General features: G+C 51.0%; 2 protein-coding genes across 6 annotated transcripts; both read left to right on the top strand.

Moving 5' to 3' along the window:
- The first annotated feature begins 5,865 nt into the window (after positions 1–5,865).
- On the top strand, positions 5,866–12,236 carry Znf324 (zinc finger protein 324). Of its 2 annotated transcripts, none has more exons than XM_052171014.1 (4): positions 5,866–6,320; positions 8,643–8,769; positions 9,200–9,316; positions 10,039–12,236. In XM_052171014.1, exons 1-4 carry the CDS (start codon positions 6,240–6,242, stop codon positions 11,451–11,453), a joined length of 1,740 nt encoding a protein of 579 aa, XP_052026974.1. In that variant the 5' UTR covers positions 5,866–6,239; the 3' UTR covers positions 11,454–12,236. The 2 variants fall into 2 exon arrangements, with proteins under 2 accessions (XP_052026974.1, XP_052026982.1); XM_052171022.1 differs by lacking the exon at positions 5,866–6,320 and adding an exon at positions 6,333–8,160.
- Positions 12,237–17,281: 5,045 nt separating this feature from the next.
- Znf446 (zinc finger protein 446) lies at positions 17,282–26,692 on the top strand. Of its 4 annotated transcripts, XR_007975439.1 has the most exons (7): positions 17,282–17,617; positions 18,346–18,726; positions 18,799–19,003; positions 19,248–19,342; positions 21,471–21,552; positions 21,710–22,584; positions 26,347–26,692. XR_007975439.1 is itself a non-coding variant. In XM_052171106.1 (6 exons), exons 1-6 carry the CDS (start codon positions 17,525–17,527, stop codon positions 26,391–26,393), a joined length of 903 nt encoding a protein of 300 aa, XP_052027066.1. In that variant the 5' UTR covers positions 17,282–17,524; the 3' UTR covers positions 26,394–26,692. The 4 variants fall into 4 exon arrangements, 3 of the variants coding, with proteins under 3 accessions (XP_052027066.1, XP_052027059.1, XP_052027047.1); XM_052171106.1 differs by lacking the exon at positions 21,710–22,584; XM_052171099.1 differs by lacking the exon at positions 26,347–26,692 and having other exon boundaries at positions 21,740–23,852.
- The last annotated feature ends 538 nt before the right edge of the window (positions 26,693–27,230 follow it).

Below are 27,230 nucleotides of genomic sequence, written 5' to 3'. Positions count from 1 at the left end.
TCCATTTACCACAGTGTCCACTTTCTTACCTCAAATCTATTGTTTCTGTACCCACCTAGGTTTCCCATCTGGCTACTGTAAATCTCATAGCCAGTGACTTTAAAGACTCTGGTCTTCCAAGACCTTTTATATGGGTAGGTCCAGGAAACAGAGGCCCCTCAACTTCTGCGGGAATTATTGAGAACAAAGAGACCAAGTCCTGCTGCCCTAGGATTGCCACACCACTCCAGTCTCCAGTGCTGCCTTAAGAACCAAGAGTTCTGGACATACTGAGTACTGGACATACTTCCAACCCCAGAAGACTAAGTGTTGAGGTAATTCAGACAAGCATGCATTGAGAGGTGCAGCTTTGCATCGTTAGAGCTAATTAACTGTTCAGTTTCTCCCACCAAGAGGGTGGGTGATCCCTGAAATGAAAAGATGACTTTAACAGTAAGGGTTTTATGAGCTGGATCAGCAGTAAAGAACACTGCTTTTCCAGAGGTCCGAAGCTTAATTCCCAGCAACCACATGGTGGCGCACAACCCTATAAGGGGATCTGATGCCCTCTATTGACATGTGCGTATACATGCAGACAGATCACTCCTACATTAAAAAACAAAAACAAAAAAACAGAAACCCCATATTTTGTAGATTGGACAAATCCATTGCACAAGATATGCAAGATGGGAAATCCTTGGATGTCATCTGCAGCGTCCACTTCAAACCCTCTAGGTTAGGGAAAAACCTAAACCACTAAAGATGGGGATAAGTGGCAACTAAGGTGACCCAAGGGTTACCTTATTGTGGAGAATAAGAGAGCACAGAGGACTGCTTTCCCTAGGTATGGGAGCTGCACTCCGTCAGTGCTAGCAGCCTCTTGACAAGCACATGTCTGGCCAGGTCGGTGGTACAAGCCTTTGATGCCGGTGCTCTGGGAGTGGGAACAGTGTCCACTCATCCAAGTCCATCATGGTCAACACAGCGTGGTTCAGGCCAGCCCGTATTACATCATGAGAATACATAATGGTGGTAGTTTCAGACTGGCTTTTATAGATACAAAAAGCATCAGACTTTATATATTTAAGCCAAAAGCTATGTTTGTTTCCTGATGAGATTCTAAATGTATGGGGAACATGGTGGCTGTAAACTGATGATGCATTTGCTGTGTCAATTGCTATAATTGTAATATCACATATTCTGTAGTAATGTAAAGAACCAAATTTTGTCTGCTGTTTTGTAGAAGTAGCTACAAATGTCTGGATGAGAAAATAAACTATGTTTTCACATAGGAAAAAAAACAAAACAAAACATGCCAGGCAGTGGTGGCCCACGCCTTTAATCCCAGCACTTGGGAGGCAGAGGCGGGTGGATTTCTGAGTTCGAGGCCAGCCTGGTCTACAGATACAGAGTGAGTTCCAGGACAGCCAGGGCTACACAGAGAAACCTGTCTCGAAAAACCAAAAAAAAAAAAAAAAAAAAAAAAAAAAAAAAAAAAAAAAAGAAAGAAAGAAAGAAAGAAAGAAAAGAAAAAATAAAATAAACACAACGTTGCATCTGTTGTTAAACTAGCCAGATTTTATGATGTGGAAAAAAGGAATAATTAGGAATGTTCCCCTGGAGTGTGTCCTCAGTAACTACAAGTTTGACACTTGTAGAATCCTTATGAGTCTCCCTCCCTTCCCGGAGTTCACCCCAAGCATCCCATCGGCCCTGGGCAGCCAGAGGGAGCTTTGGAACACAGGTTTGCGGGTACAGGGTGTTCCAACCCTTCCCGCCTTCCAGGGCTCCCTCGCTTGGCTTGCGCTCTACGCTGTGTCCCCTCCCCATGTAACAAAGCCTGAGCTCTCCAGCTGAGCCTCACTTCAAGCGACTGCGCATGGAGTCCCTATTCACCCAACGATACTGCTTCCCAGGAGTGGGGACCCTCCACATAACGCGCAGTGGGGGCGCTGGGACCTTAAAACTGACGGGAGTCTACGATTCCCAGGAGCAGGACAAGGAGGAGGTGACCGCGAGCCCGCGTCGCGCTCGCTCGCTCGGGGACTCGATGCCCGGGGAACTACCGTCAGGCCTGCGGGGACCGGAACAGGACCATCCTCCCCGCGACCCTTGCCGTCAGGTCCCGAGGTGGCGTCTACTAAATGAAAGGACATCGCTTATATACCCCAGCCCACTCGGCGAGCAAAATACAGTCACGCCTCCGTCGCTCGCACAGCCAGAGAAAACGCTTTTCCTCTGGGCTGTGATTGACTCAGAGTCTAGAGAGACGCGGTCTTGTGGTAAATGGAGTTGCAACCCGGCATCTGGCGGTGGAGGATTGAGCTTTGGCTCTTAGTGGCATTGCCCTGGCTGCATCGTAGAGGACAAAGAGAATGGGGTTGGGCAGAGGTGGCAAACACTGTTAATTCCAGCAGGAGGGAGGCAGACATAGGCATATCTCTGGGAGTTCAAGGCCAGCCTGGTTCGCAAAGCAAGTTCCAGAACAGCTAGGGCTACACAGAGAAACACTGTATTGAGGAAAAACAAAAACGAAACAAAGAAAAAAATGTGGCATGGATATGAATTAACTTTCGTTTAGGACTCTCCTTTTAGAGATGCCCGGCCAGTACCAGTGCCCGGAGATCCTTTAATGACATGGAGTGCCTGTTGGTACCAAGACCTGGGAGGCCTGTGTCAATTAGAACAGTGTAACTATAGGCCTGTTGCTAAGGCAACAGCCGCCATATACCCAGAATTCAATGCCCCACCTTTACCTGTAATTTTCATCATCACCCGTATATAATTGGGTAGTGTTTCTCCCCACCCCTTCTTTCTTTTCCATCCTTCTTCCTGCCCGCTACCCCTTTCCCCGTCCTAAATAAAGTCCCACGTGGAACTGTTTGGCCTGGTGTATCTCATTGCGGCCCACATCTCCACCGCATCCCCGAGGTCCACACGGCGGGCAGACAGGCGACCTGTGCTGCGGCGTAGGCAGACGACCTGCGTGGAACAACCAACAGTGCCCTTCTAATTTAGTGGATTCTGACCCAAAGTTATGAGCATCTTTGAAGAAATTACTAGTACTTCAATTTCACCTGCGGGGCTCCTCTGCCACTTCCTGAGTCTGAATTCCTCCTTGACTTGAGCACCCAGGTCTCAAAGAGACTCCTGGGAATTCTGAGCTCACTTAGAAGCTACTGTAATTTGTAGTCTGGTGGTGAATTCTGGATATTACAACTTGAAATTTTTCTATTTCATGAGCGCGCGCGTGTGTGTGTGTGTCTGTCTGTCTGTCTGTCTGTCTGTCCCTGGGTGGCTTGATACTGGCTGTGTATACCAGGATAGCTTAGAACTCACAGAGAGCCAGGCGGTGGTGGCGCAGGCCTTTAATCCCAGCACTTGGGAGGCAGAGGCAGGCAGATTTCTGAGTTCGAGGCCAGCCTGGTCTACAGAGTGGGCTTGGGAGCAATCTCACCAGGAAGAGAGCTGAGGATTTAAACTCAGGTCTGCACGCATACACGGCAAGGCTCCTACCCACTGAGCCGTCGTCCTAGCTCCACAACTTCCCTTTTGAGAGATGATATAGCAGTGAGCGAAGCTTCAGAAAATAAGAGCAAGTACCAGAAAAAAAACATACTAGGCCAGTATCCAAAAGCACAGAGACGGGGTGGGTGGAGAAAAGGAAAAGTTATACCTTTCAGAAAGACCTTACAGACTCGATGGCAGCTTGTGGCTTGTAGAGATCACCTCTCTTTCTTTCTTTCTTTCTTTCTTTCTTTCTTTCTTTCTTTCTTTCTTTCTTTCTTTCTTTCTTTCTTTTTCTTTCTTTCTTTCTTTCTCTTTTTTTTCCTTCTCTTGTTCCTTTGTTCCTCATACACCACTGAGCTACAACCCTAGCCCTCTGTATTTGAGACAAGATTTCACTGAGTTGCCTAGCTTGGCTTTGAACTTACTATGTAACTGAGACTATGAAATTGTAATCCTCCTGCCTCAGTCTCTGGAAAAGCTGGGTTTATATGCTTATGTCACTACCAGATCTGCTTTGGCTGTTTTGTTGTGCTTGTTTTTATATTTTAAAGATTTAAAGATTTAGTACTTTTTTTTGTTTGTTTTGTTTTTTGGATTTGGTTTTTTCGAGACAGGGTTTCTCTGTGTAGCCCTGGCTGTCCTGAACTCACTCTGTAGATCAGGCTGGCCTCGAACTCAGAAATCTGCCTGCCTCTGCCTCCCAGAGTGTGAGTGCTGGGATTACAGGTGTGCGCCATTACTGCCCGGCTAATACTTTTTTTTGGGGTTTTTTTTTTTTTTTTGGTTTTTTTTTTTTTTTTTTTTTTGGTTTTTTGGATTTGGGTTTTTTCGAGGCAGGGTTTCTCTGTGTAGCCCTGGCTGTCCTGGAACTCACTCTGTAGACCAGGCTGGCCTCGAACTCAGAGATCTGCCTGCCTCTGCCTCCCAGAGTGCTGGGATTACAGGCGTGAGCCACCACCGCCCGGCCCGGCTAATACTTTTATTTATGTGTACATACCATGTGCCTGCATGAATGTATGTGCACCACATGTATACAGGTGCCCTTGGAGGCCTAAAGGTGCTGGATCCCTTGACACTAGAATTATAGGCAGTTGTGAGAAGGCTGGTGTGGGTGCTGTGACTGAAAGCTGGGTCCTCTGCAAGGTCGGTAAGTGTCGGCCATTTCTCCAGCCCCTCGCTTTGTTTTGAGAGAGGTCTTATGTTTAGCACTGACTGGCCTGGCAATCTTTTGTAGATCAGCCTGGCCTTGAACTCACAAAGACTCTCAGCCTGACCCTGGAGTACTGGGATTTAAGGCTCATATTACCTCAACCAGCCTTTTCTTTCCTTTAAAAACATATTTCTTTTATGTGTGAATTAGTGTAGGTGCCTGTGTGCTACGGCACTCAAGTAGAAGGCAGGGGACAACTGGCGTTGGAAATGGAACCGGGGTGTCAGGCTTGGTGACAAGTGCCTCTAACTTGCAGGCCGTCCTACCGGTCACTTCTTTTGGATTCAGGGCATCATGTATTCCAGGCTTCTTTTGAACTCACTGAACACTAAAGAATGACTTTGAATTAATGGTCCTTAGTCTTTCTCCAAAGTGCTGGGATTACAAGCATGTGCTACCACACCTGGCTTCTTCTGCTGTGTGTGTGTGTGGGGGGGGGGGGTAGGGGGAAGGTGAGGGCAGGAGGACAGACACACTCGGTAGTCCAGGCTGGCCTCAAATTTGTGACAAATCCCCTGGTGTAGCTTTCTGAGTTCTGTAATTATTGTCTCTTGCGTGTATGTCTGAAAGTGTTGGGTCGTCTGGAACTGGAAATAAAGATCGTTGTGAGTTACCTTGTGGTCCTGGGGTTTGAACCCGGATCCATTGGAAGAGCAGTCAATGATCTTAACCGCTGAGCGGTCCGGGAACTCGCTTTGTAGACCATGCTGGCCTTGAAGATCACATCTCTCAAGTGCTGAGGCTACAGGTGTGTGCTACCACACTCGCTACTGCTCCGCCCCTTTAAAAGGGGTTCCTCATTGTGTGAGTGTGTGTGTGTGTGTGTGTGTGTGTGCTTCGGGATTGTCGCCTGCCTCCCGAAATCACCAAGTTCCCACGTCTGCATCTCCAGGTTTTGGTCCAGGGCCGCTAGCCCGGCGCGGGACCTGCCCAGGAGACTCTGCTGGTGCTCAGACCCCGCAGAAACCCGACGGTGGTGATAAATTCCACTTTGCAGCACGGTGCTACGATAAGGCTGGGAGGCCGGGGAACGACGCTTTGCCTGTGGCCATGGATACCAGGGCGGCACCGCTGTCATCCAGGCGAGCCAGCAGGAACTACGTTTACGATCGGTGTTGTGCATTGGGCCGCCGCGAGCGGAGAGGCGGGGCTTCCGGCGGCCTGGGTTGTCACTTTGCAGAGTAGCCTCGGGCCACACGGGTGATCGCGGTTGCTGCGCGAAGGGCCTGGCCGATCTGCACTCTCCTGGAGGTTCTGAGGACCCAAGCCTAGGGCAAGTGAGGATGGTGCTCGCAGTTGCCCGATTCTAGCCGTGGCTCAGCACACGTCGGCACTGCAGGCCGGCCGCCCTGCCTCCTAGCCTCAGTTTCCCCTGTTGGCTCATAGGCGGCAGTTGAGACCCTTAGGGTTGTGCTGAAGCCACTCACTCTCCATCCCCCAGCCGCAGCCCGCCAGCCTTCCTCCGGGCGTACAACGCTCTTCTCTGACCGGGAAACTGAGGCCCAGGCGGGCAGCGCGAGGCCGTGGGCGGGGACGGGCTATGCCCAAATCTCCCGCCCGTCGCGCCCCGCCCCCAGGGATTCCGGTGGCGGCAACCTGGCGGCTGACAGATCCAGCGCGGGTGAGTGTAGGGATCCTTCCACGGCCCCACCAGGAGCCCTGGGGAGGGACCCAGTTGCTTCCAACATCATAGTCCAGGTCAGGGAGGTGTGCCGGTGTGGAAGCTTCTCTTGTGACGTCCGAGTGGGTGAGGTCTGGGAGAAAGTTAAAGGGAAGCACCCACGTGTGCAAAAGCCAAGGCGAGCCTTTTTATTTATTTATTTTTTTGAAGTCAGTCTCTCCTCTCCTCTCTCTTCCCCTGCCCTCCCCGCCTTCTCTCCTTTGAGGCTGGCCTCAAATTAGATCATGTAGCCAAGAAATAGCCTTGAACCTTCTGCCTTCGCTTCTCTAGTGCTAGATTTTCAGTCATGCACCATCACACCCAGTTTATTCGGTACTGGGGATGGAACCTTGTGTATACCATGCAAACACTACAACCTGAGCTACATCCCAGCCCGGAGCACACAGCAGCTTAGATGTGAAACAAACAGTCTTGTGTGTTTGAAATAGCAGGCAGAGCAGTTGGGACTGTGTCCCAAAGCCATTGGAAGACACGGAGTGCTTTAAACACAGACTGCACAGTTTCCCAGTTAAGATTTTTTAAAACGATATTTAAATTTTCATGTGCATTTTTGTGGGTGTAGGCATATGTGTCGGCTCCCCCGGGGCTTTGTTAGAGGCACTTGTGAGTCTCTGAAGTGGACACTGAGAGCTGAATTCACGCCCTTTGAAAGAGTGGCACATACTCGTAACCACTGAGCCATCTCTTTAGCCCCAGGTGTGGGGGTTTTGTTTTGAAAGGCAGGCTCACAACATAGATCTAGCTGATCTGTAGGACTCTTGAGCCGGGGTCCCACTATGTAACCATGGCCGTGCTGGAAATGAACAATTGGACCAGGCTGTTCTTGAACCCATGGAGATCCCCTTGCTTCTGCCTCCCGAGCGTTGGGGTGAAAGGCATGTGCCCTCACGCCCAGACCCCCAGTTGAGATTGTAAAAGCAGGGGCTGGAGAGATGGCTCAGTGATTAAGAGCACTGACTGCTCTTCCAGAGGTACTGAGTTCAAATCCCACCAGCCATATGGTGGCTCACAACCATCTGTAATGGGATCCAATGCCCTCCTCTGGTGTGTCTGAAGACAGCTACCTGTGATTATATGCATAAAATAAAACCTTCCCCCCCCCAAAAAAAAAGATTTTAAAAGCATCTTCTCTCTCTGAGCATAGAACAGACATGGAGGAAGTACTACTACACAGAACGGAGGCTGTTACCCCTTGGTCTGTGTGGACGATGGTGGTCCCTGGATGAGTTTAGTTATGGGAGTGGTTAACGTGGCTGAGTTATGAGCAGGCCTGCTGACACATCCGTTTTGTGTGAAGAACTCTATTTGTCAGCTTGAGCACCTGGGAGACACTACTGGAGACACAGGAAAGCCCAGGCATGTGTGATGTCCCAGGGTGGACTGATCTGACGGGCCTGGAGGGATAGATGCCCAGATAACTGATCTAGTGTCTTGAGCCAGGGCCTGGGGATTAAAGAGGGATAGTGTACTGGCTGCTTGGTTTTACGTGTCACCTTGACACAAGCTAGAGTCAGAGAGGAAGGAGCCTCAGTTGAGAAAACGCCTCCGTGAGATTTAACTAAAAGGCATTTTCTCAACTAGCGATCGATGTGGGGAGGCCCCAGCCCATGATGGGTGGGGCCTCCCTGAGCTGGTGGTCCTGGGTTCTATAAAAAAGCAGGCTGAGCAAGCCATGGGAAACAAGCCAGTCAGCAGTGCCCTCCATGGCCTCTGCATCGGCTCCTGCCCACTCGGAGTTCCTGTCTTGACTTCCTCCAGTGATGGACTGTGATCTGCAAGTGTAAGCTGAATAAACCCTTTCCGCCCCACGTTGCTTTTGGTCAGCAATACTAAGACAGATAGCTTCACAGACTTGCTTAGGGTTGGAGAACAAGAGTTGTAAGAGCAGAACGGAAGTGGAGCATTGTTACAGAGGCAAGAGGATTGGCTTCTGTATGTCCACCGTGTTGATGAGGCCACCCCACCTCTCACCCCTGACACCCCCATACCCATAGCAGTAGCTGAGATTCTCTACTTATTCCAAAGGGTCAGTTTTTTTAAATTGGTGTTTGATAGGGTTTCTTTACATAGCTCTGGCTGTCCTGGAACTTACTATGTAGACCAGGCTGGTCTCAAACTCACAGACATGTGCCTGCCTCTGTCGTCTCAACAAGTCCTACAGGGAAGGAAGAGACGTGTCTGAGAAGCATGTCCGTCAGGATAGGAGGCTGGCTCCTACCTCCCTCGGCCTTAGCAGACACCATCTTATTCTTGCTGTTGTAGGGCTTGATGACCTTTGAGGATGTGGCTGTGTATTTCTCCCAGGAGGAGTGGATGTTCCTGGATGCAGCTCAGAGGGCCCTGTACCGCCATGTAATGCTGGAAAACTTCGCACTTGTAGACTCTCTAGGTAAAGCCCTGAGTTGAGTCCTTCTCTGGAAGCAAAGCTGGGACCAGGTATGGCAGCCAGCTAAGCGCGCCGGGCTGGCAGACCGTCACGTCTGCACGCCCCTCCCCCCAGCTGCTTATGAATATGACCCTGTACCCATGGGCATGTGCGAGGAAGGTCGGAGCCCTGGACACATAGTTTGATAAACTCACCATTTCCTGTGCCCCTGGGGTGCTGGCTGGCTACATTCTTCTGGGCCTGAGCTCCAGCAGCCGCCTTTGAAGCGGCTGATCTAGTGGGTCCTTATAGGAACCCTCGAGCTGGGCCTGCAGTCCTCCTGGGTGCATTGATGGCATGGTTGATGTCCATGATACCCGCATCCTGCTCTCGGTTGGGGTCTGTCCTCCCCGTGAGCTGGGGCTGGCCTCACATGCTCCTTATCCCTTCCTAGGACCCCCTGTCTCCCGCCCTCGTGTGATCATCCAACTCCAGCGTGGCGAGGAACCCTGGGTTCCCAACAGGACAAATATAGGCCCAGGCATGGGTACCCACAGGAGATCCGGCCTTGGTGAGTTGGGGTTCACCTAGGGTGTACTCAGGGCCAACCTGGGCTACTACATTCTCCACTTCCTGGTATTACAGACACCTTCCTTTCCTGTCTAGAGACAGCTCCCTTCCGTTTTTGAATCTTTTTCCTCACCTTGTGGCCTTTTTTGCCATTAAAGGAAAGACTTGAAGGGCACAGGTGCTGTATCCGTGCAGGAAATTACCCCCTTGAGCCACACACACATACACACCCACCAGCTGTGCTGTGTGGCCTCACTTTCCCCACTGCGCTGTCACATCTGTAGGGTCATCCCTTCTTCCCACCTGTTGTTTGAACACTTCTGGTCGGGCTCTTCCCGACACTGTGCACACAGCAGTGGCCAGGACACGGCTGCGGAGTTAGGGACAAAGCCAGGGAAAAGCAGCCTGCAACAGGATTGGTAAATAGTGCAGACTCAAGAGATGAACACAGAGAGAAAGCAGGTTAAGGAGCGAGGCTGGAGGGAAAGGTCCCAGGGCAGCCAGTGCTAGTGACAGAGGGGCTGTGGCTCTCAGGACAGACTCTTCCTTACCAGCTTCTCCCGGGGGTCAGCCTGTACTTCTGGTTTTCTGTTTGTTTGTTTGTCTGTTTTCCTCCTCCCACCCTTTTACAGTCGTTTCACAGGGTCCCTTGACTGCCCAGGCAGTCTGCTGTGGTCACTTCCTGACCAGATGACCCAGGAAACATCTTTTCTCTGCCTTCAGGATCCAAGTACAGTGCAAGGGACAGACATGTGTCTGGAATACCTCCAGGGGCCACCTGTGACGGGCCCGATAGGAGGCCTACTGGTCTCCTTCCTCCTGCTGGTGCTTACCCTGATGCAAAACGTCTGGAGGGACATCAGAGTGCCTGCCCATCTCTACAGAAAAAACCCACAGGCGTGTCAGTGATTTACTGGGAGCAGCTGCTGCTAGGCTCCAGCAGCGATGAGGCGGCTGTCAGCCTGAGACTGACCTCCCCGGCAGGGTTTCCTGAAAATGGCTCATCTACAGTGAAGGCCTTCTCTGACTTCCTGGCCCCGGGGATGCAGCCACAGGTAGCAGAGCAGCACAAGCCGCTAACCCCTGGGCGAACTCTCCAAAACATTCCAGGTCTGCACGGGGCTGAGGAGGGACGTGGGGTGAATGGAGCCTGGCGCGAGTCTCAGGGAGACCCCAGTGTCCCAGAAGCCGGGGTATGGGATGAGCTGGGCGAGGCCCTCCAGGCCAGCCCGGGGCTTCTCTCGGGGGACAAACCTTTCGAATGTAGGGCGTGCAACAAAGTGTTCGTGAAGAGCTCAGACCTGCTCAAGCATCTGCGCACCCACACCGGAGAGCGGCCATATGAGTGCGCCCAGTGTGGCAAGGCCTTCAGTCAGACCTCTCACCTGACTCAGCACCAGCGCATCCACAGCGGCGAGACGCCCTATGTGTGCATGGTGTGCAGCAAGGCCTTCCGACATAGCTCCTCACTGGTGCGCCATCAGCGCATCCACACGGTCGAGAAGTCATTCCACTGCACCGAGTGTGGTAAGGCCTTCAGCCACGGCTCCAACCTCAGCCAGCACCGAAAGATCCATGCAGGAGGGCGGCCCTACGCCTGCGCACAGTGTGGCCGCCGCTTCTGCCGCAACTCACACCTTATTCAGCACGAGCGCACACACACTGGCGAGAAGCCTTACACCTGCTCCCTGTGCGGCGCAGCCTTCAGTCAAGGCTCCTCGCTTTTCAAGCACCAGCGCGTGCACACTGGAGAGAAGCCTTTCTCTTGTCCACAGTGCGGCCGCGCCTTCAGCCACAGCTCCAACCTCACACAGCATCAGCTGCTGCACACTGGCGAACGGCCCTTCCGCTGCAACGACTGTGGCAAGGCCTTCGCCAAGGGCGCAGTATTGCTCAGCCACAGGCGCATCCACACTGGTGAGAAGCCCTTCGTGTGCACGCAGTGTGGCCGCGCTTTCCGTGAGCGCCCTGCCCTCTTCCATCACCACAGGATCCACACAGGAGAGAAGGCCCTGCGGAGGCCCAGGGGCAGCGTGCACCCCCAGGCCAGGTCTCTTGGGACATCCTTAGATGGTGCACTTCCAAAGGCCACTTCTACCTTAGACCCACCAGCAGTCCCAAAGATCCCTGAGGCCTAAGGCGACAGCGGTGCCCTTCCCTGGAATCCCTTTCACTCACTGCGGAATCCACTGTCATGTGAGCAAGGTACAAGGAAGACTTGCCAGTCAGTTCCACTTACAGCTAAACCCTAAAAGAAGCTGTCCCAGAGAGGAACCGGTAGAATGCATGCACCCCCCTCGGACTGGTGGGGTGAATAGGGACCTCCCCCAGAACTAGTGGGTAACCCACAGACTTTGGTCTTCAGGTTTCCTGACTGTGGCTGTGAAAACAAGGAAAGAGCCCCCAAGAGGTGGGAGCTCTCAAACTAGCAGCTGGAGATCCAACCCCAGTGCGTTCTGTTTCCATGGTGCAAGCCTCGGGCAAACCTTCAGGTTTGTTTCTGAGCCTCAGCTTTCTCCTCTGGGAAGTGAAGAGGGAAGGAGATTTGGACCTTGGAGGATGATGCTATAAAGCACTCTAGCAGCTGGATACAGTGACACATGTCTTTAAGCCCAGGGCTTGAAAGGCAGAGGCAGGTGTGTCTCTTCTGAGTTTCAGGTCCCAACCAGAGTTACACAGTGAAACCCTGTCTAAAAAAATGTCAATGTTCTAATAGGATCCAAATAAAGTCTAAGCAGACTCACGGCCAGCCCTGTGCCTCCGTCCTGCTCACTGAGCAGCTTGTGGGCCGTGCCTAGAGGCCACAGCAGAACCCGGGTGAGCCTTGCCCACGTGGACTTGTCCAGTCTGCAGCCACACCCTCTTCATAGCCTACCAGTAGGAGATGGAGGTCTGGGGGGAGATGTGGCCCTCAGTTCCATCCTCATCCGCCTGCCATCAGCCATCAGCAAAGCCAGGCTGTAGGAGTCTTACATCTGAAGGGACCTGAAAGGAACGTCTGCTGGGCTCCACCATCATGCATCCACCTGTCCCATCCCGTCGGCCACACACCCGGGGCTAAGGAAGAGCTGAGCAGGGAGGACTTGGCGATTCCTATGATTTCTGAGACCCCCCCTCTGCCCCCCAGTAATAATGACCCTAAACTGTGAGGTAAATGTGTGTGTGTGAGATTCAGTGTGCTTGTTGAGACCTTCAGCAGAGCTGAGGTGACACCAACAGAGAAATGAATGCCAGTATTTAAAGTTAACACACACACACACACCACACACATACACTGTAACTTCTTACCTAGATAGGAAAGTCCACATCTCTTGACTCCAGGACATGCCTCCTGATTTTTACTGCTGTTGTTTATAGTTCATAATTATATGTGTGGATGCATGTATGTAAGGGCATGCATGCATGTGGAAGTCAAAGGACAATTTTCAGGAATCAGTTTTCTCCTTCCACCATATGGGTGCTGGGGATGGAACTCAAGCTGTACTACTTCATGGTACATGCTTTTAACCACCTTGTTGGCCCTGATGTTGTTTTGAGACAGGTTGTCATGTAGCCAAGGCTATCCTTGAACTTCTGTCTCCTGCCTTTACCTCCTGAGTGCTGACACTATAGGCATACAACTCCATGCCAGCTTCAGTCAATGCTGGAGATTAAACCTTGTGCCTTTTTAGCAAGCACTCCACTAACTGAACTATGTCCTTCTACCTCAGTTTTGGGTTTTAATTAGTTCAAAGAACTAAGCTGGGTGTGGCATTCCTGGAATCCCCACATTTAGGAGTTAGAGGAGGCAATTCAAGGATAGTTTGAGGCCTTGTGTTTTGTTTCAAGACAGGGTTTCTCTGTGTAGCCCTGATCATCCTGGAATAGGATGTAGCTTTCTAGAATAGGCTAGCCTTGGATTCAGAGAAATCCACCTGCCTCTGCCTCCCAAGCACTGGGATGAAAGGCATATGCCATCACAGCCCAGCTTTGAAGCCTCTATCTTAAAGAAAAAGCTGAGTTGAGATACACTTGTGTGAACGATAATACTTGTTTTTACCTTACAACAAAGCAGCTAACATTAAATGGATGGACACAGACATGCCGTTGGAGTCCGCACAGAGGATCTGGCTTTAATCTGGGTTCTCAGAGAGGCCATAGGGTGGAGATCCAGCTTCTGTGCAGCCCAGTGTACGACGGGGTCATCTCTACCCCTCGGTGGCCACGGGTGGGTGGGGGAAGCCACAGGATCTGGGAGAGGGACCGCTCCACTCCAGAGCAGCCATACTGAGGAGAGAGGGGCCTTTGGGGATCGGGCTACGGGAGGGAGGGTGGGGAGGGGGAGCCAGTGCTCACAGTGTGTGCTGCCGACTGTGTGTGCAACCACCTCCCTCACCTGGAGGTGTGGGGGTGCAGTGCTGTATCCCTAGCACTTTGGGAGGCTCCTCCAGGCCAGTGTGGGGCTGCTGAGAAGGTTGTCAGGTGCCTTGATGAACACCTTTAATCCCAGCATGCGAAAGACACAGACAAGCAGGTCTACAGAGCAGCTGCGGGTCCATAGTAAGACCTTGCCTCAAAAAAGCAGCAAAACCATTTTGCAGCTGCCCTCTGTACATAAGACACACCTGTCCCACCCATCGGCCAGTGGAGTCAGACACGTCTGTCCCCTAACGTCGGCTAAACCTCATTAATTTATGCAAGGAGGGCTGCTGTACCGGATCCAGCTGCCTAAGACCTATATGGGGAAGTTCTGAGCTAGGCCTCCTGACACCTGATAGGCCCACTGTCAGCTCCTCTTGGGTGGAGCTATGTAATGCCCGGAAGGCCCAGGACCAAAGATAAACTGAACAAATGAGTTCCCTAACAGTCACCCCGCAGTCCCCAACAGGTCCCCCAGAAACCCTGAAGCAGTGTCCTGAGCCTTCCTGGGCACACAGACTGGATGTCTCTCCTCAGCAGTCTCCGCTGCTTATGAGTCCGCTGCTCTTTGCTCTCTCCCTCCTCGAATCTGCCTCTCCCGATACCCAGAACCGGCCTGTGCTCCCCTGCGCGTGGTCGTCCCCGGAACTGTGTTATATCAGGCTAGCTCCTCTTAGCACGCTGCGCCTATAAAAATGTCCTTGGGCTTTCTAAGTCAAATGTTAGACCAGCCAAGCTTGCTAGCACCTGCCTATATTCTCAAAGCTGGGAAACGGAAGCTGGAGGATACAGAAATCCTGTCTTAAAGCAACAAAGCAACCCCCACTCCCCACCCCCAAAACCAAACAAACACATGCACCAAACTTCGCCCTTAGCTCCACAGGTGAACATGATGCACCGCACTCCACACTTAGCTAATGTAAGTCTACAGGTGACGATGGGGAGGGGAGTGACATAAATGACAATGACACGCAGAACTCGGGAGGTGAGTCAACACGCATTTAAGGGAAACCAAACACTGAGCTGACGCTGGGAACTCCGTCTCATGATTCTTGGGCATTCCAAATGGAGAGAAAGAAAACACCAGAGAAATACTCCTGCATCCCGCCTGGCAAATGAGTTTATTGGGGTTACACGTGTAAGCCCTCTGAGGAGTGGGAGTGGTCAAGCTCTGCCCACAGGACACTCGGGGCCCTAATACCTGGATCCAGCCCCTCCAGATGCATTGGGTCCAAGCTCCTCCCTACAGAGGAGCCCAAGCTTGGGCTGGAGAGATGGCTCGGTGGTTAGAAGCACTGACTCCTCTTCCAGAGGTCCTGAGTTCAATTCCCAGCAACCACATGGTGGCTCACAACCATCTGTAATGGGATCCGATGCCCTCTTCTGGTGGGCTGAAGACAGTGACAGTGCACTCACATACATAAGAAAAAAGGATTTGAGAACCCACCAAAGCCCCACTTTGAAAGCATCCCCCACCCAAGAGTGAATATATATATTATAGGATATATATCCTATAACATATATATAGGGTATATATATTACATATATTATCCTATATATATCTAGGATATATATTATATATATAATATTTTATATATAAATATCCTATAATATATAATATATATTCATTGTATTTATATTATATTTATATTATATATTTATAATATATTATATCTCCTACTTTCTGCTCAGTTTTCTGCTGCTTCTCGCCTGAGCAGACAAAGCCACCTTCTGAGTTTCTCCCTCTCAGTAAGTCTCTCGTCTGAGGTCTGCTGTATGCTGTGACTGTGATATTTCATGGCTCCCGACCTCCAAGCTACCTTTCCCTCAGCGCTGTAACATTGCCACTTCTCCCCCTCCTCCCCAGAGCTGTAACGTTTACAAGAACATGGGTGACTGAAGAATCCCAACCGTAATCAATTTTTTACCTTAAAATTTATAATTTCAAAGATCACACACAGTTGGGCAAGGACTGGTGGCCAAAATGTCTCCCCACCCCAAGAGGAAATTTGAACACCCCAGTATCATAGACCTAGTTATCTGCTGTAATTTCTATTTCCTTACCCTAAGAGCCAGGTCAATAGGTCACCACAGGCGCTCTGTTTTAAGACGGCTGAGAGGTTAACCTGGGGGAACTTAGATCCTGCCGCAAAAAATAATTTTTTTTTGGTTACGTTGGCCAACCCAATATAACAGTAGTAATTAAGGATTGAGTTGGAGCTAGCTTAATGATAGCTCACCTATTAACTATGTGGCTCTAGAGTTAGTGGGCAGGACAAAGGAGAAACAAAGATGCTGATGGCCGTGCCAAGGACAGGGGTAAGATGTACACCATCACAAAATTCAACCAGGCTAGCTGTGGCAGAGGCAGCTTAGAAACCAGCCAACCAGGGAGGGGAGCACTAGAACAAAGGTGCTTCCAAGAGAGAGCTCCCTCCCGGGGAGCCCCTCAAAGGCCAGCTTCTCCTCAATAGGTAGGTGGTGAGAGTTGTGTCCAGAGACTCTGTAAAGGACAAATTCTACCGACATAACTGCTCAGGTGCTTGGGATGTAAACCACTGCTTGCTGGCTGCACCTGCCGAGGAGGAGGTTCCTGGGACTCAGAAGAAACCGGAGTAGGCAGATTAAGTTCAGGACGGAATGGTTTATATCATGGTCCCGGCACTTGATATGTGGAAATAAAACTAATCCCATCTGCAATTAAATTCAAAAGCCTCGCTGGGCGGTGGTGGCCTGTAATCCCAGCACTCTGGGAGGCAGAGGCAGGTGGATTTCTGAGTTCGAGGCCAGTCTGGTCTATAGAGTGAGTTCCAGGACAGCCAGGGCTATACAGAGAAACCCTGCCACCAAAAAAAAAAAAAAAAAAAAAAAAAAAAAAAAAAAAAAAAAAAAAAAAAAAAATCCAAATAAATAAATAAATAACAAATAAATAAATTCAAAAGCCTGTAACTGTTGGGTCTGGTGGCCCATGCCTCCAATCTCAGCAAATGGGAGGCAAAGGCTGGCAGAACTACTGCGTGAGCTCCAGGTTAGCATGGTCTACAGAGTGAGCTCCAGGCCAGCCAGGGGCTTTTTTTTAAGGTCCCGTCCCCCACAAACAAACAAAGCGCCATAAACTGATTATTGGGGGGGAAATGTACGTCACCTTGTCTAAGTGCATCCTGCTAAGTACGGGTTGAGTATACCTCATAAATTCAAACTGAAACCTCCGTCCTTATTTTCAGTACTGTTACCTGAACTCTTAGTGCGGGGTAATTACAAGGTCACCTCCTCGAGTGCTTGCCCACCCGTGGGTCTACTGCGCCACAATATCCGGGGAGCTTAACGGAGATCCGAGGGAGGCCACACCGGGTTTCTCCCGCCCAACCCGGGATTGTCTGGAAAAGCCTCGGATGTTCTCCAAGGCAGGGCGACCCTTGCAGCGTAACTCAGAAAACTGCAAGAGGCCGTAAGTGGCGCGCGAGCTGTTACCTAGGAGACACGAGGGGCGGGAGGCCTTGGAGCGCCAGCTCTGATTGGTCAGGATGCCTCGCGGGCCAATGGGAGCCAGGTCCGCTGCGCACATGCGTAAGGAGGCTGAGGCTAACCCGCAGTCGGGTCCGCCGTCCGGGAGTCCTGCGGCTGAAGTTGCAGGAGAAGAACGGCTGCCAAGTCAGGAGAGGGAAACCCCGGAACTCTGCGGCATCGCGACCCCAAGGAGATGACGGAAGAGCCTTGCGCGCGCGAGGCCTTGGAAGTGTGCTGTGGTCCTTGCTGAGGTTCACGGGAGACGTAGTCCTAGCGAAGGGAGGGGGCTGTTCCTGCGGAGCGGATGCAGGATTGGCCCGGCTCTGTGAGTGGCAGCAGCACGCGCTCGCTCGGTGTCACTTCCTGGAAGAGCCCCTGCGGCTCCCCCACGTCAGAGGTGAGCTCATTCCTTGCTAGGTGGGCGCAGCCTCACAATCCTGCTCCTCGGATCACCGAGAGCGCCTCCCAGCCTTAGGACCTACCCCTTTCCAGTGTCAGAGCCAGACACCCCAACTCTGAGTTTCTCCAGAACACGACAGATGTCCCAAGAGAGCCGATTTAAAACCAGAGCCTCTTAAGAGCTGGGACACAGGTTCCAGTTTACGACTCCACACAAAACGGAGCTGTCTGATTTGGCTTTTGTTTCCGGGTTTCACATGCGTATTTAGGCTGTGGCATCCACAGTTCAGCTGTGGTCAGCGAGCTGTGTCTCGCAGCCCATATAAGTTCCTGGGAATGCAGCCTGGCTTTCAGCTCGGCCCCAGAGCCAACCCTTCAGCCTGCACTGTGGCCTGCCTCCTGCATGAAGCCTGAGGGATCCAGGTCACCCTGGATGATGGTCTGGCCTCTGTCCTGCTCGACCCTTTGTCTATTGGGGGAGCCACTTTCATCTCCCAACAGCCCTCTGCTGTACCCAAATGTTTGAACCAGTCCTTTGCAATTTTCTGGAAGATCCCAGGACACATTCCACCCAGTTAAGGCTTTCTCGACTGGTCTCAACCGCTGTGGACCTGCACCTCCCGTGACCTTCCTTGAAGTTCTGGCCTCCGGGTTCTCTTCACTGGCTTCCAGGAGAGGTCTGGTGTATGTCTTCTGATCTTAGATGACATTCTTCCTTCTCTTTAGGTCCCTCTGTCACCTCCAAAAAGACCCTTCAAAACAAGAATGCCATCTCCTTTGGGTACCCCACACCAATCCCTCAGAGACTCCAGGACCACCCTTGAGGAGCCGGAGGCGGCAAGGCTCCGTTTCCGGGGTTTCTGCTATGAGGAGGTTGAAGGGCCACGAGATGCACTGACCCAGCTTCGAGAGTTGTGTCACCAGTGGCTGAGGCCAGAGTCATCCTCCAAAGAACACATGATAGAGCTGCTGGTTTTGGAACAGTTCCTGGGCGTGCTGCCCCTTGAGATCCGGGCCTGGGTTCGAGGGCAGCAACCAGGAAGCCCCGAAGAGGCCGCAGCCCTTGTTGAGGACCTGCAGCACGATCCTGGGCAGCTGCTGGGCTGGGTGAGTGTAATGACATTAGCTTCTTAGAGGGACAGATTGAAGGGAGAGCCCTTGTGACACGCTTCTCTTCAGATCACAGCCCACATCCTGAAGCCAAAGGTGCTTCCTCTAGTTGAGAAGACTCAGGAGTCCTCAGGGAGCCACACCCACATCTCAGCAGCAATGGAACCCTCCGAGGCAGGCCCTGCGCAGGCACCACAGGTCGCCAGGATAGACAGATCTACGCAGATCAGTTGCAGCGTGAAGGAGGAAGCCGGTGATGACGGGCAGGAGATGGGTGAGAGATGCAACATCTGAATGTCAAATCCCGGGAGTAGGGGTGGGGTCAGAGTAGGGTGTCCTAGGAGAGGTTGTGTCAGGACTACAACTCCTGAAATGAGTCTTGGACAATCCCAGCTGAGAGACCATAAAGCTGAATTCCTAAGAAGAAACCCCCACCCCAACCCCGTCACCTGGCAGAGGCGGGCCAAAGGCCAATGTAGTAACAATTGATGCTTCTTCCCACCTGCCCCCTTTCTCAGTATCTCCAAGCGCCCTCCTTCCTGCCCGGGACCCTGTGGGACATCTTGATCATCAGGAAGCAGCCACCACGTCCTCTCAACCAGGAAGGATCCAGGTAAATAGCCTCTAGCAAGAAATGCAGACATGGTGTGTGGGAAGGGGGAGTGTCTCTGGTGACTGTGTTCTGCCCTGTAGTTTTGTAGGATCCCCTGCCAGTGATTCATGTGTTTTTCTACCACTTCTATGTAGTAAATACCTTCCCTCCCATCAAGTCCTAAGAGCTGAAGAATAGACTGGTAACATCTCACTAGAAAGGATTTAGGCCCCAGATCCAGAGTGGCTAGAACTAATAAGCGTGGCCTCCTCACCTCCAGAGAAGTCAGTTACTAGAAAGGTTTGCAGTATACACCGGCCTTGAGCCAGCTGTCATGTGTAGAGATGGAGAGGGGACTGCAGTCCTGAGGTCAGTGACATGGAACCTGAGCGTAAGCTGCTACCTGAGTGTATATAGTTAGCGTGCAGGGGTGGGGTCTCTCTGCTCTGAGCCCTCCTTCCTCAATAGAATGTCCAGCTAGGGTGTGCTTCAAGGTTAAGAAAACCTTCTCCGATCGTCTCTGGTGTCTTCCGCCATTCCAGATGGTAGGACCACCTCTAGATGTAACTGTGGCTGCCACCTTTCTTTCTCCAGATTTGCTTTGGCTTGTCCTGCAGGTTTTTTTCTCAACCTATCAAAGACCTATATGGCAGATTTCAGGGCAAGGAATTCTTTCCTTGGTGAGGCCGTCATAGCGGGACCCTGTCTTGCCACCAAACTACCCCTGCCAGCTGGTACCAAACACCTGAGCTTGCTTTCTGCATCACCTCCTCACAGTCCTGAAATAATTCCTGCTCTTCCTCCTCCTCCTGCTCCTGCTCCTCCTCCTCCTCTTCCTCTTCCTCCTCCTCCTGCTCCTAGTTCTGTTCCTGCTCCTCCTCCTCCTCCTCTTCCTCCTCTTCCTCTTCCTCCTGCTCCTGCTCTTCCCCCTCCTGCTCTTCCTCCTCCTGCTCTTCCTCTTCTTCCTCATCCTCCTGCTCCTCCTCTTCCTCTTTTTCCTCCTGCTCCTTCTCCTCTTCCTCCTCCTCTTCCTCCTTCTCCTCCTGCTCCTCCTCCTCTTCCTTCTCCTCCTCCTGCTCCTCCTCCTCCTCCTCTTCCTCTTCCTCCTCCTCCTGCTCCCCCTCCTCTTCCTCCTCCTGCACCTGCTCCTCCTCCTCCTCTTCCTTCTCCTCCTCCTCCTCCTGCTCCTCTTCCTCTTCCTCCTCCTCCTGCTCCTCCTCCTCCTCCTGCTCCTCTTCCTCCTCCTGCTCCTCCTCCTCTTTTTTTGGCATGTGTGTGGAGGAGGGCAGTTCAAGACAAGGTTTCTCTGTGTAACAAGCCCTGGCTGCCCTGGACTGGCTCCAAGTGCTGGGATTAAAGGTGTGCTCCACCATGCCCAGCTTCATTATTCTTTTTAATCTGAGTCTCCCTCCCCACTCCACCCTGTTTTTATTTTTGATTTTGTTTTATCTCTCTACGCAGCCCCCAAATGTCCTGGATCTCAGATGTAGACCAGGCTGGCCTCTGCCTCTGAGCACTGGGATCAAAGTGTGCACCTACCCTACCTGGCTCCTGAGTCCTCTTTCTAAATGATAAAATGAAATAAAGGCTTTGCAAACGTAGCCCACTTGGTAGAGTGCCTGTCTAGCAGGCATGAGGTCCTAGCTTCCATCTCCAGCACTGCATAAATGGGTAATCCCAAAACTCAGGGGGCAGAGACTGGAAAATCAGAACTTTCAAGTTATCCTCAGCTACATAGATCTACTCTTTCTCACAGGCACCCCAATGAAAAGTCTCTCACCCCAAGGAAGAATCTTCAGTTTTTGTTAATCAACCTTGACAAAAGGTATCTGAAGCTCAGGTAGTCTCCAGGCCTCTTGCTGACTTTCCAGTACATCCTGTTCATAGTGTAGTGGCTAAAGGATGGGGACAGCCCCTTCGTCTTTCTCCACGACCTACCCACAATTTCAGTCCTTTTGGCCATCCCTGAGATAGACCACTGAGAAGACAGTGATGGTCGGTTGGACAGATGACCCAGTCCTCACAAATGCCGGTTCTGGCTTAGTTCTTAGCCTCCTGCAGGTGGGGATCTAGTAGCCTGCTGCCCACAGGGTGGTGGGTAGGGTGCGAGGCTGCCTGGGAGAGGCAGTGACTGGTTGCATCCTTGCAGGAGTGGGGCCTGTTGGACTCATCACAAAAAGAGCTGTGCTGGGGTGTGATGCCGGAGAAGTACGACACAGTGGTGTCCCAGGGTGAGGATCAATGGCCTTCCCTGTCCTGTCTTCCCTGCCCTATCCTACACACACCTCCCACATGTACTCGGCACCCACTTGGCTCCCAGGGCAGCCGCCCAGCATCCGGCTGTACCTCTCTTCTACCAGAGGTGCCCACCCCCATGCTTTTGTGCAGGCCCCCAGATGAATGTTCTTTCCACCCCAGCAAGCCTGCCGCTGCTACAGCCAGAGACACGGATTGACTGTGAGCAGAGACCAAAACAGGACACGCCACATGAAGGACCAGAGTCCCTCTGGAGCCATCCCCCAGAAGTGGGAGCCATTGCAGATCCAAGGCCAGTTCAAGCCAGTGAGAGACAGAGTCCTTGCAAGGACCCTCCGGACTTGTCCCCCACACCACTGCTGGGAGCCCCGGCTAGGCCCACGCCTCGGAGGAAGCTGTACACTTGTGAGCAGTGTGGCCTCAGCTTCGATTGGAAATCGGTTTTCATCATCCATCTCCGCACACACACGAGTGGGCCAGGCCTGGAAAGACCATCACAGGTGACCTGGGAGCCAGCCAGGAGGCGCTCCCCTGGCCTTCGGGGCTATACATGCGTGGAGTGTGGGTGCAGCTTCAGCTGGAAGTCACAGCTGGTCATCCACCGAAAGAGCCATGTGGGCCAGAGGCGCCACTTCTGCCGGGACTGTGGGTGTAGCTTTGACTGGAAGTTTCAGCTGGTCATTCATAGGAAGATCCACCAACCAGAGGGCCCGTGAGGACCTGGAGAGGCATGTCCCACCTTGGACGCCTCCAGCCCCTAACGCACCACTTCTGGCATCCTCTGTAGCCAAGAGGAGCTTCTAAGTGAGTCAGGGATTGCAAGAAGATTGCCCTGTCCAGTGCCAGAGAGGAGGCTGTTCCCTTCCCCAGGCTCCTGCTTTGTGGAGCCAGGCCTGGGTTCGATTACTAACATATCCAGCAAGAGGTGGACACCCCCTACTTCAGGATGATCAGAAATTGCCTTAGGTCCCTCCCTGCAGTGTCTGGGCAAGAAGTCTCCGTGGAAGGTATGGGAACCCACAGCTGCCTTTCTATCCTGTTGCATGTGACCCTCAGACTAACGTGCTAGATTTTTAACCTAAGTTATGCATCTATAACAAGAATTTCTAAGTAAAAGTCCTGACTTGTGACTTTCACTGACCAAAAGAGCTGTGTGTGTGCTGGCTAGCAGGCCACAGGGACCGCAGCGCAGCTGAGCCCTGAAGATGTAGCTAGGCACTCTCCCCTCCAGCTTACCTAGTTTCTTGGCCACACATTGCTCTCCCCCCCCCCCCCTTTGAATTCCTGAACTTGGACTTGGGTGCAGAACTGACTTTGGGAACATGAGGGACATGATCTGTGTGAGCTGAAGCACTCTGTGGTGCCTCAGGCCGTGTATACCTCTGGGTGAAGGCTCCACCCCACATGGCCAGTTCACCATTAACATGGAGAACAAAGAGCCACTCCTCGGTGCCAGGGAACTGCTGCCCTCTGGATAGCCACTCAGGACTTTTCAGCACTCGGTGACCTATTAACTGTAAACTAGGTGGATCAAAACTTACTAGTTATCCCAACATCAAAGTGCATGTCTTGCTAGGTCAAAGACTTTCCATCTTTAGCAGTGAGTAGCTATTTACCTTGTTGAGTCACTGATTCTCTGACCTCTGCTTACAGGGCCTTTGCAATGGCCTGGTCCAGGGCGAGCACCTTAGGCTCAGATGATGAAGTGGGAGCTTTTCTTTTGTTTAAGACAGTCTCCTAATGCAGCAGCTGCTGGCCTCTAACTGGCGATCCTCCTGTCTCAGCTTCCTATGTGTTGGAACTATAAGCATGTACCACCACACCTAGGTTGGTATTTTAAATTCTCGGTATATATGTTTAAGACAGTCTCACTTCAGTGCCCTCAAACTATCTGCAATCCTCCTGAGTGTTGGGATTAAAGTTGTGTGTCATTGGGCCAGGCTAAGACTTTAAATACTTTTAATTTTAAAATTTAGAAATACGGAGCAGGATTCAGTGCTGTAGGCAGATCTCTGTTAGTTTGAGGTTAGACTGCTTTACCTAGTGCGTTCCAGGACAGCCAGGCGCTATTATAGTGAGATCCTGTCTTAAAAATAAGTAAAGGAGCCAGGCAGTGGTGGTGCATACCTTTAATCCCTGCACTCTGGGAGGCAGAGGCAGGTGGATTTCTGAGTTCGAGGCCAGCCTGGTCTACAGAGTGAGTTCCAGGACAGCCAGGGCTACACAGAGAAACCCTTTCTCAAAAAAAAAAAAAAAAAAAAAAAAAAAAACCAAACCAAATCAAACCAAACCAAAACAACAACAAAAAAGTAAAGGAATAAGCAAACAAATTCTGCAGATGGGCAAATCGAAGTTTTGTCTAGAAACCTGAGATTTCAACACTGTCCGTTCTTGCTCACTAGTCCAGTTTGTCGTTGTTTTAGAGGTGTGTGTGTGTGTGTGTGTGTGTGTGTGTGTGTGTGTGTGTTTACGTACACGGAAGCCAGAAGAGAGTATCGGTGTCGACTATTCACCTCTGCTCCTTAATGTTCATCCTGGAATCCAAGCTGCAGTGACAGACTTGAACTCTGGTCCTAATGATTTCACATCGAGTGCTTCTAACAGCTGAGCCATGTCTCCAGTTCACGATGTTATCGCAGCATTTGCTTCAGTCGGAGTCCCTCCCTGCTGCTCACATGTGCTCCTGCCATGTCCCTGATCTACCTGCTCGTGAGGGGTTTGGGTTTTCCTGTGTTCTGTAGACTGCTTGCCCAGCCATTATATTTCACAACTGAAGAGCAGTGTCAGTTCCTACAGCAAGCTCCGGAACATGCTCTTCAAAGGTTGGTCGGTTGGTTTGTTCCTTTGGGGGAGCTGAAATGATCTCAGCTTCTTTTTATTTAGTGTGCATGTGCGTGTGTACACACACATATCTGTGTAGGTTTGCATGCACCATATGCATGCACAGCACCCACAGAGGTCATAAGAGAGAATAAAATCCCCTGTACTGGACCTGCAGGTGGTTGTGAGCCACCATATATGGCTGCTGGGAGCTGGACCAAGGTTGCCGCAAGGTCAGCACACGCCCTTAACCACCGAGCCATCTCGCCAGCCTCTATCTTAAATTCTTGATCTTTTTTTAGTTTTGTTTTCTTGAGTCAGGGTTTCTCTAACAGCCCTGGCAGTCCTGGAACTTTCTGTATGTACTGCTGGCCTTAAACTCACAGATGTTCACCAGTCTCTGCCACCTGTGTGCTAAAATTAAAGGTATGCACCAGAAGACCATATATATAATTTTAGATGTATTTATTGTGTGAACAGCATTCTGTCTGTCTGTAGACCTACAGGTCAGAAGAAGACACCAGATCTCATTATAGATGGTTATGGGCCACCATGTGGTTGCTAGGAATTGAACTCTGGACCTCTGGAAGAGTAGCTAGTGTTCTTAACCTCTGAGCCATCTCTCCAGCCCAAGGCTGTCTTACTTGTGAAACCTTTTGTGTTTGTCATAGCTGGTCATGGTGCAAACCTGTAATCCTAGCAGGCAGAAGGATCAGGTTTTTCACAGCTACATAACAGGTTCCAGCCTGTATAACATGAAATCCTTTCTGATAAAACAGCCTCAAAATAAAACAAAGTAATAAAATTGGTACCATCTTTTGGTGGTTTTTCTAATCATAATAAAGTTAGAACAAAAGACAGAATGTAAAGTAACTGTGTGTGTGTGTGTGTGAATAAATATGGTATATGTGTGTTTGAATATGTGGGTACAGGTTTTGTGTGGAGGCCTGAGGTTGATGTTGGGAATCTTTTTCCAGTGTATTCCTTGAGGAAGGGTCTCAGTCACATCCTGAGGTTGCTGACACACTAATCTCACCAACCATTTTTGCCCTGGGGGTTATCTCTGAATTCAGAGGCTGGGATGACAGGAGGAGCCACACCCCAACCCAGCATTTATGTGGGTTCAGGGATCCAAACCCTTGTCCCCGTGTTTGTACCATGATCACTTTCAAAGATGAGCCACAGGGCTGGAGAAATGGCTCAGCCGTTAAGAGCACTGATGGGCTGGAGAGATGGCTCAGCGGTTAAGAACACTGACTGTTCTTCTGAAGGTCCTGAGTTCAAATCCCAGCAACCACATGGTTCACAACCATCTGTAACGAGATCTGACTCCCTCTTCTGGAGTATCTGAAGACAGCTACAGTGCACTTACATATAATAAGTACATCTTAAAAAAAAAAAAAGATAAGCCACAACCCAACAGTTTATAAATTTTCTTGGGGAAAAAAAAAGCTGCAGGGGCTGGAGCAATGGCTCGGCGGTTAAGAGCACATTGTCTGCTTTTCCAGAAGACCTGGGTTCAATTCTCAGCAATTCCATGCAGCTCACAACTATCTGTAACTCCAGATCCACGAGATCCAGTGCCCTCTTCTAGCCTTCATGGGCACTGCATACGCATGGTGCAGAAATAATGGCAGACAAAAGACCTATACATGTGAAGTAAAATAATATATAAAAAGGAAAAAAGAAGCACTCTGCACTGTGTGAGACGTGTAAGCAGACAGCTGTCTGTGAGATGGGAAGTCTCATAGAGCCTGGCCGTGCCCACATTCCAGTCTGGAGTTTAGAGCCTCCATAGCTAGGAAGAGCGCAGTGTGCTGGGGTCCAGCACATTTGGAGAGAGTACTGGCTAGTTTTATGTCAATTTGACCCAAGCTATAGTCATCTAAAAGAAGAGAATCTTAATTAAGATATATCTTCTCTCTTCCCGTCTCTGGCCTGGCTGGTAGAAGCCAGATGGCGAAAGAGCATCATCCTTTGGGAAACGTCGCAGTAAGAGGCATGCGCTGTGCGGCCGCTGTGGCTCCAAGGCCTACCACCTTCAGAAGTCGACTTGCGGCAAATATGGCTGCCCTGTGACTGGAGTGCCAAGGCTCAGAGGTGAGAACTACCAGGACTGGTCCGATGCGGCCCCTAAAGATTGTCTGTCGCAGATTCAAGCATGGATCCTCTGACGCAACAACGCCTAAACCCAAGAGGGCAGCGTCACAGCATCTAGTTCATCTTGTGGATTTCAATCAGTTATAAATGTTCTGGTTTCGAAAACAATAAACAAAAAGATATAGCCTTCCTTAAGACTGGACTGTAAACAAACATACAGCATTTTCTTATTTAGTGATTGAAGAGGGAGGGCTTAGGCCATCATGGGCAGTACCACTCTGGGCTGGTGGTTCTAAGTTCCATAAGAAAGCAGACTTAACCGGGCAGTGGTGCACACCTTTAATCCCAGGGCTTGGGAGGCAAAGGCTGGTGTAGCTGTGAGTTCAAGGCCAGCCTGGGCGACAAAGCAGTTCCTGGATAGTCAAGGCTACATAAAGAAATCCGGTCTCGAAAAACCTAAAAATAAAAATAGGAAAAAAAGAAGAAGAGGAGGAGAAGGAGGAGGAGGAGGAAAAAGTTGAAGGCAGTCTGAGCAAGCCATGAGGAGAAAGCTAGCAAGCAGGGAGCGCCCTCCATGCCCTCAGCCCTTCGGCTCCTTCCCAGATCCCTGGGGGTTGAGTTCCTGCTTTGGCTTCCCTTAGTGAGTTTTGATTCAGGTTATATAAGTCAGATAGATCTGAACCTCCCCAAGCTGCTTTTGGCCATTGTGATAGTTTGAATGACAATGACTCTC

Source organism: Apodemus sylvaticus, chromosome 1 (assembly GCF_947179515.1).
Source record: "Apodemus sylvaticus chromosome 1, mApoSyl1.1, whole genome shotgun sequence".
Taxonomy (NCBI): Eukaryota; Metazoa; Chordata; class Mammalia; order Rodentia; family Muridae; genus Apodemus; species Apodemus sylvaticus.
Note: the sequence above shows the minus strand (reverse complement) of the source record. Positions and strands in the feature narration are given on the sequence as shown.

Bases quoted from the DNA above. Each gene is read 5' to 3' on its own strand.
- Znf324 (XM_052171014.1), top strand. From the start codon at position 6,240: ATGCCCAAATCTCCCGCCCGTCGCGCCCCGCCCCCAGGGATTCCGGTG. The intron at 6,321-8,642 runs GTGAGTGTAGGG...TTGCTGTTGTAG, and splicing joins GGCTGACAGATCCAGCGCGG to GGCTTGATGACCTTTGAGGA. The intron at 8,770-9,199 runs GTAAAGCCCTGA...ATCCCTTCCTAG, and splicing joins CGCACTTGTAGACTCTCTAG to GACCCCCTGTCTCCCGCCCT.
- Znf446 (XM_052171087.1), top strand. From the start codon at position 17,525: ATGCAGGATTGGCCCGGCTCTGTGAGTGGCAGCAGCACGCGCTCGCTC. The intron at 19,343-21,470 runs GTAAATAGCCTC...GCATCCTTGCAG, and splicing joins CTCAACCAGGAAGGATCCAG to GAGTGGGGCCTGTTGGACTC. The intron at 21,553-21,709 runs GTGAGGATCAAT...GCTTTTGTGCAG, and splicing joins CGACACAGTGGTGTCCCAGG to GCCCCCAGATGAATGTTCTT.